At 33.7% G+C, this 8,064-nt stretch overlaps 1 protein-coding gene across 1 annotated transcript in view; it reads left to right on the plus strand.

Annotated features, from left to right (window-relative positions):
• The window catches only part of LOC106472797 (cGMP-dependent protein kinase 1-like), a 39,414-nt gene that overhangs the window by 10,932 nt on the left and 20,418 nt on the right, over positions 1 to 8,064 (plus strand). The window contains exons 3-4 of the mRNA XM_022402412.1: positions 5,055 to 5,236; positions 7,351 to 7,517. Of these exons, the coding sequence (XP_022258120.1) occupies positions 5,055 to 5,236; positions 7,351 to 7,517 (349 nt within the window). The remainder of the gene's footprint in view (positions 1 to 5,054; positions 5,237 to 7,350; positions 7,518 to 8,064) is intronic.

Genomic DNA, 8,064 nt, shown 5'->3' on the forward strand with positions numbered 1-8,064 from the left:
GAATAAACCAGTTTTATTAAGTAAGGACTTGTGTCGCTAAAGTTTCGTCGGAACGAAGTTACGGAAAATCAATTAACAAACGAAGACGTAACAACATCAACCCAATAACCCAAGCGAAGCTGGGTACTTTCGCTAGTTTTATATGTTTGTGATGATTACCAAAAAATTTATATATTGATGTGAGTTTGTGGGTTCATTAAAAAAAAATTCAGTGTTTTGTTATTCGTGTCCACAGGTGAATCTTATGGTGTTTTGACAAATGTTGTTTTGTGTTAAAAACTAAAAACAAACAAATTTTTCTAGTAGTTTTAAATTCTTGAAATTTCTTATCAAACTTGGTTCAACTACCAATGCATTTTATGCTGTCAGAATAATTTGATTGAAATAATCAACCAGTGGTCAATCAACGCACGTACAATTAAGATGATTGGATGATTTTAGATAATTAATTAGTTATTTTGAGCAAAATTTAGTCATGTTAAGCAGAACAATTAGTAGAAACCTAGAGTTACATTGGTCGATCGAATGATTATTTTATGAAACTTTTAAACATGCTAACACTGAAATATAAAATCCTATTTCAAACGATGAAACTTGGACTATAGAAAGAAATACACAAAACTAGTATTTGAGATAATTTCTTTATATTCTACGCTGAAATGTAATTTCTTTTCGACATAACATCTAATCATGTTATAAACATCTATCTATAATAGTTTCAGTTTAAATTATAAGGCTCTACCGGTTCAAATCATCGAAAATGCGCCGCCTAAAACTATGTCAAATCTCGGCTGAAAACAAACAGAAATCAAAATGGAAAGTTTTAAACACTCTCTTGATGAACTGCCTTGGTGTTACACGAGTGCTAGCAGCACCTAGGGATTGTATATACAATTTAACTTTTGAAGTGATAAAAGATAGGAAATAGCACTGAAATTTATCATTGAACAACTTATTCTAATAAAAAGGCTAAGATATAACTATATTTCATAGTTATTGTACATATAATTGATTTGTTAGTGGATTAGGACTTCTTTTACAATTATATATCCGTCTTAACAACCAGTAACTGCGAAATGAAGACATTCTGATTTTTAACCACATTGATTTTTTAAAAAATAATAATAATAAGAAGAAGAAGAAGAAATCGGGTGATGGTGTCATGTAGACGAAAGATTAAGTTAATGTATTATTAGTGTGTAAATAAATAGGCTAGAAATATAAAACATGCACGAAAATATTTCTCAATAAACCAAATAACATTAACTTGTTTGAACAATATAATTTCGAAATATTACATTTAAAAAAAAATCCCATTTTTCTTTACTGAATGCAAAGTAACGTACTGCTCTTTTCTTTAACATTTTCAATTAATGAAATATATATATTAGGTCCCCTGGTGGACCAGTGGCAAATGTACGGAGTTACCGCGCTAAAATTCGGGGTTCGATTCTTTACGGTAAACAGAGCAAAGATAGCCCATTGTGTAGCTTTGCTCAAAAAACCACCAACAACATCTGCTACATGTATTGTATCACGTGATTTTCCAAAACTGAGACATCTGTAAACGTGACTGAAAGCTATAACTGTTAATCTTTATTATGAAATATTGCATCAACGGACATAGTGAATTTCGCTCAGAACTGGAATACTTCCTGTACTACTATTGTGTGTACAGTAAGTACATATTTCTTTGAGTGCAAATTAGAAAAGTAGTTTTTCTAGATTTTACGCCTTAAAAGTAAACACTTTTAGTTGGTAAATTATTGTTTGAGGTTATTTTGATAAAACACTTTTGATAGAGATTAGAATTGTTAAAAACTTGTTTAAAATGTTGTTTTTTGTGTGTGTATGTTACAGTTAATACAATTCAATATATATTTACTTGGTTTGGCTGTTGTTAAGCGCAAAGCTACACAATAGGCTGTTTGGGGTCTGCCCACCACGGGTATCGAAACCAGAACTTCAGCGTCATGAGATTGCATCAGATTTTTTTTGGGGGGGGGGTATATTTACTTGGAAAACAGTGTTTAGATGGAGCATTACGAAACTGCTATTATTTCATTGTCCTGATCTTATTAATGCGGTATACATACACACATTTTTTTCGTTACGACATTTTAATTATGACGTTTTCTTTATAATCACCTTGTAGTCAACTCAGTTGAAAGAGCTTATAAGTCTTTTTTCTATCCACCCCCCAGTGGCACAGCAATAAGTCTGCGGTCTTATAACGTTGAAAACCGGGTTTCAATACTCATGGTGAGCACAGCTCAGATAGCCCATTGTGTAGCTTTGGGCTTAACTACAAACAAACACTATGATCTTAATCCCAATTAGTTTGGGGTAAGCCAAGAATTTTTACAACCGGATGTCTTGCCCAGTCAGCCACCATATAGGATGAGCATGTTCGGCGACGTGGATTCGAACTCGCTACCCTCAGATTGCGAGTCGAGCGCCTCTAACCACCAGCCCATTCTAGGTCCATACATATGTATGCATACTACAAATCCTGCTGAGTATTTCAACAAGAAAAATGGTGTTACAAACATATGGACATCATCAGAATGACTGGTGAACCAACCTACTTTTGAAAACTTAACATATGTTGATGGAAGTCATGCTCATAAGAATTAGTTTTAAAGTAAAGCAGCAATTTACTTGGATGAATCATGGCAATAGCAAATATTTAAATACACTGCTAAAATCCACCCGAGTCTTGTATCCTATTGCACAATGAGAATAACAACTACCCCATACTTCTAGAAAACTTTAAAAATCTCAACTCCGGAACCAGAGATTACGAACTCTTTTATTAAAGAAAGCCTCTCCGTTTTTAATGTTCACCAAACACAAAATAATAACATCAACTCCTCCCTGTTGTCATTGATGTAATCATTTCAGTGTTTTTATTTGATATTTATTATTATTATAGAATACATTGTTTATACGTATATTTAAGCCTTTCTCTGTAATATTTTCTCTTAACAATGTTATTTATTAAACATGTGTATACCGCACGTTTTATCGTACATTCCATTATATTGTTACCGTTTAAATCTGTTCTTTCTAAACTTCCGATGGAATACGAATACTCCCTCAATGCTAACTTTTTTTTGAGATATTAACGCTGACGATGGAATTTAAGGAAATTCCGAAACGTCCGTATTAAAGATGTTTTTTTTTTGGTATTACCGTGTTTTTAATATTTATTATAAAACTTCGTTTTCCACCTAATGAATCACTGCTATAAATAATTAAAAAAATAATCGGAATGTGTAACGTTATAATTACAACCAGACCAAAACTACTGTTATAAAATAATGGAAATTAGTCCACTTATTTAATTATTATGTAAGTCAATTATTTTATGAGCAGTCGTTTGGTCTAATATACAAATGACTCGTTATTCAGTCTATGCTCGTAAATGACCATTTGGTAGATGCGGTCTTCCATCTTTAGACTCCGTGTCATATGAAATACGATCACCACGAACAACCAGAAAAACCTCGAACCTTATATCACAAGCCTAAAAATTAGTGTATTGAAAAACTCCTCAGCTATCCTTGACCTCTTTTTTTTTTTTTGAAAGAACTGTTTTTATGGCACTTTCAATGTCCGGGGTCCCTTGACGAAATGCTATTGCGTTCCTCAAGAGCATACCTTACATCAGGGGTGAGCGAAATACGGCCCGCGGGCAGGGTTCGGCCTGTCTAACATTTCTGTCCTTCCCGGCAGTTGTGGAAAGAACTTAATGGGGTCTTTATAAAATCGATGTTGATGTAATTTAACTAATATAGTAGAAATGTGCAGCCCGCGACGACTTATCAAAATTCGTGTGATGCCCCACCCCCCTGCGAAAGTTATTTCCCACTCCTCCCTTACATACTCGATGGGATGGAAGTCTGATGAGTATGAAAACCACTCCATTCGGTTAATTTTCTACCTTAAAGCAATGTGTTGAAAAATTTAGCATGGTTGGAGTAGTAATTATTATTAATTAGTCTGAAGTCAAGGCCAGTTGTACTAGTATATAGTAGCTATAAGGGTTGTAGGACGTGTGATTTTAGTGATACTATTTTGTAGGATGTAGAAGTCGGTAAGTTCAACAATGGTTATCATTCTTATTCATACGATATTTCCAACATTGTCATATGCGTCACGTTTCTGTGAGAAAATGGATACGACCAAGTTGAGTATAGGCTTGTTAAATGGCTCCGACTCAGCTGCAAAAGTAATATCGTTCAATCTGTCGTTAATTAGTTCACTATACATGTTCTTGGCGCTATTGCAGGTGAGATGTTTTGTGCAATGCCATGAATGAAACTGAATGCATCTGACATACAGGTTTACTTTGTGAAATCTATTGCTAGCATTTGTGCTCTTACAAGGCATTCAGTTGCGGCTAAGAATATCTGATCCAATCTCAGATGGCGGTGATCTGCTTGTTTCTTGGATGATGCTCTGCTTTGTTTAGGTGTTCGAACAACAGTACTGTTCCGTTGGATTGAAAACAGTTCTACAGTTTGCTAACAACATCTTAATTCACTCGGAACCAATTCGCAACAGCTTTCTCTGTTTGAGGGGCTTCCACTTGTCTAATGGCTCTCCACATGCATAAAACATGCGCACGCTTTCTGAGATGTAACCAAGGTTCACGAGTAATTGGGATTACTTTGAATTCTATGATTCACTTCAAAGTGACTACTGAGACACGATTGCATGAGATCACAATATAGAGCGTAGACTGAAAAAAATAATTTACATTTGAGGTCACGTGACAGATCATTAACGACTAATTTTCGTAGTAATGAACTGAGAAGAAAGATTGACATGTTTCATAACAGTGTTTTTGTTATTTCATAGTTATAAAATTATAAATTCCAATAGTACTTTAATCGTTTTCGGCAGTATAGCATAAGAAACACCTGGATCGTCACCTTAAGGCAGCACACACACACATACCTATGCTCAATTTATGGTATTAACAAATGTAATGATAGCATGAAATTTCACAAGAGAATCAAGTTAATTCATCTAACCTTTCATTTTAGTCCGTGCTCCAGGCAAAGTCCAAGTTTCAAGAGAAAAAACCGGACATTTTGGTTACCCTTAACAAACAAAATCCATTATTAGAGAGGATGGGATTTACTAAAAGACAGGGAGTATCAGGAGAAAGCGCTAACAGCCGCTCTTTTTCTGAATCTTCTATACCAAGTTACACGAAAGACATTCGGTAGGTAGCGCAATGTCATCTAATCTTATCTTAAAGTAAGTTATCAATAAGGAAAGCTAATGTAATGCTATAACTTATAAGTATTGTTCTTTAAGTTATAAATAAGGAAAACTAGTGTAATGCTATAACTTATAAATATTGTTCTTTAACGTTCTTGCAAAATACTTTCGTTAAAGTATACAACAACATATTATTAAAAAAGTTTAAGTACCAAAAATTTATTTATTTATGTGCTTATATCAAACATTTCTATCAATAAAATAATAAGTTTTCTTGTTGATATCACTAGATTTGTTTTATAAAATACTCGTATAACTACTAAAAAATAGAAAAATGACACTTGTTTTAAGAGTTGTAGTTATATTTGTGATGAAAGTATGTAACTAATATTAATCTAGGGCAAATGCACTAAAACGTAAAACCTTACAGCTAAAATTCATGAAGTCTTATTTATTTTTCAGAGATGAAACCTAAATGACAAAAATATTGAAATGTCTAGTGGAGGCGTTATGTCTGTAAATTTGTAAATTTTACAGAATGGAAGCTATTAATTTCAGTATTTTGTATGAAAGTTGGTTTGAGCTTTGAACTTATTTTTAGCAGTGTTCAGGCATACAACATTGAAAGATTTCACTAAAAATAAATTGCGTGTACTTCCAAGGATTTAATTTATTAAACTCTCTTTTACCAGTTGTCAAATACATTTGTCGTCAGGGTCTATCGTTAATGGCATTCGCTAGCAAAAATGTTTTCCATCAACCATTATTGACAGACCCAAGTGAAACAGATTTGACAAGCTTGTAAGCTCTACATACAGACACCAGACTATGCTTAAAAGGACTGATTCTTTCAACAGTAAACAGGATTCAACTAACTTTATTTGTGTCATGCAAAATTAGTCTTAAAAATGTCATGATAAGTTCTTTGTGATCTATGCCATAATAAATTCTTAATGATCGATGTCGTGATAAGTTCTTAGTGATCTATGTCGTGCTAAGTTCTTAGTGGTCTATGCCATAATAAATTCTTGATTATCTATTTCGTGCTAAGTTCTTAGTGGTCTATGCCATAATAAATTCTTAATGATTTATGTCGTGATAAGTTCTTAGTGATCTATGTCGTGCTAAGTTCTTAGTGATCTATGCCATGATAAGTTCTTAATGATATATGTCGTGCTAAGTTCTTAATGACCTATGTCGTGATAAGTTCTTAGTGATCTATGTCATGATAAGTTCTTAATGATATATGTCGTGCTAAGTTGTTAATGACCTACGTCATGCTAAGTTCTTAATGACCTATGTCGTGCTAAGTAGCTAGTCAGGTGAACATTGTGCAGCCTGTAACTTTATGTTGTTAACCTTAACAGCATCGCTAATGCTATTTTAATAATAATAATAAAAATGTGTAGCACTTTGTTCCCAAATAAAAACGTGAATAAAACACGTTCAATTATTTATGGCAATTATTTATTATTTATATATATATATCTGCTAAGGCTAACCACTTAAGCCTTGAACACAACACAAAAACAAGATTTCGCTTATGGGAGGAGTGTGTGTGTGTGTGTGTGTGTGTGTGTTCTTATAAATGTGATATGAGCATCTGAATAGTTGTTCAAAGCTGATGAGTTTTTATTTTTATTTTCTTTGTGAAAATAAAACAATCACTAACTTTATAAATAAACAAGAGGGAATCCTCAATAGCCGCGGCACTTGAAAAATCATTTGGCAGGATTAGAGTAAATCAATATATGAGACCTTGGGCGAGGTCAAATACATCAATCGAAAGGGTGTGATATCCTGAGTCGAAAACTGTAATTAGATCTCAAAATCGGTCAAGAGATGACGGAACTATGAGCTAAAAGTTTGTACTTGAAAAAGTCAGAGCTACTCTATGATCCGCTATGCCGCGGCTAAAAATGATTATTCAAAAAGGTAATACTTTTAAGAGTTCTTATAATTGTATAATAGATGTAAGTATTTACAGACTTACCTGGATACACTGACAAAAAGCTACGATAATCTTTTTTTTACCTAATTCTGCTGAAGTAGAACTAATATTTCTAACACTGTTTATTTTACGTATTCTATGCTTAATAATGTTATTTTCAAAAGTTCCAAACAGCTGATCAAAGACGCAATCATGGATAACGATTTCTTGAAGAATTTAGACTCTTCTCAAATGCGAGAGATAATCAACTCCATGTATTCCAAGAGTTTTGAAGCAGGAGACTTTGTTATCAAAGAGGGTGACGTTGGAAGCCATCTGTACGTTTCTGCAGGTTTGTACTTTGTTGGTAGTTATTTTCTTGTAAATGAATTTCACTTAGGATAATAGTGAAGGTATAAAAGAGCATATCTATGATTCGTTAAATATCAGTATTTGCTTATGATCTACACATAGGGTCTTCAGAGGGTTATAACAATTCATAAGAAATATGCGAATATTTTTATTCTTAATTTTATAAAACACTATACTATAACTTGTTACTTCCCGTGTTTAATGTAGTGGATACACAAACGACGTCTTTGTCCACATGAAAATTTGTTTAATGTTCATTATCCCGCCTTATGAATTTTTCGAGAACTTTCTACAACAGACATAGCGAGGGTACTTTAAAGAATATTCAAAACAGACCTACTGTGATACGGACAGCAAGAGTCGCTGGCAACCTTCGTACTTATTAATTTGGCCCTGCATGGCCAGGTGGTTAGAGATCTCGATTCGCAATCTACGGGTCGCGGGTTCGAATCTCTGTCCCACCAAACATGCTCGCCCTTTCAGCCGTGAGGGCGTTATAATGTTGCGGTCAGTCCCACTATTCGTTG

This window comes from Limulus polyphemus, unplaced genomic scaffold (genome assembly GCF_000517525.1).
Source record: "Limulus polyphemus unplaced genomic scaffold, Limulus_polyphemus-2.1.2 Scaffold124, whole genome shotgun sequence".
NCBI lineage: Eukaryota > Metazoa > Arthropoda > Merostomata > Xiphosura > Limulidae > Limulus > Limulus polyphemus.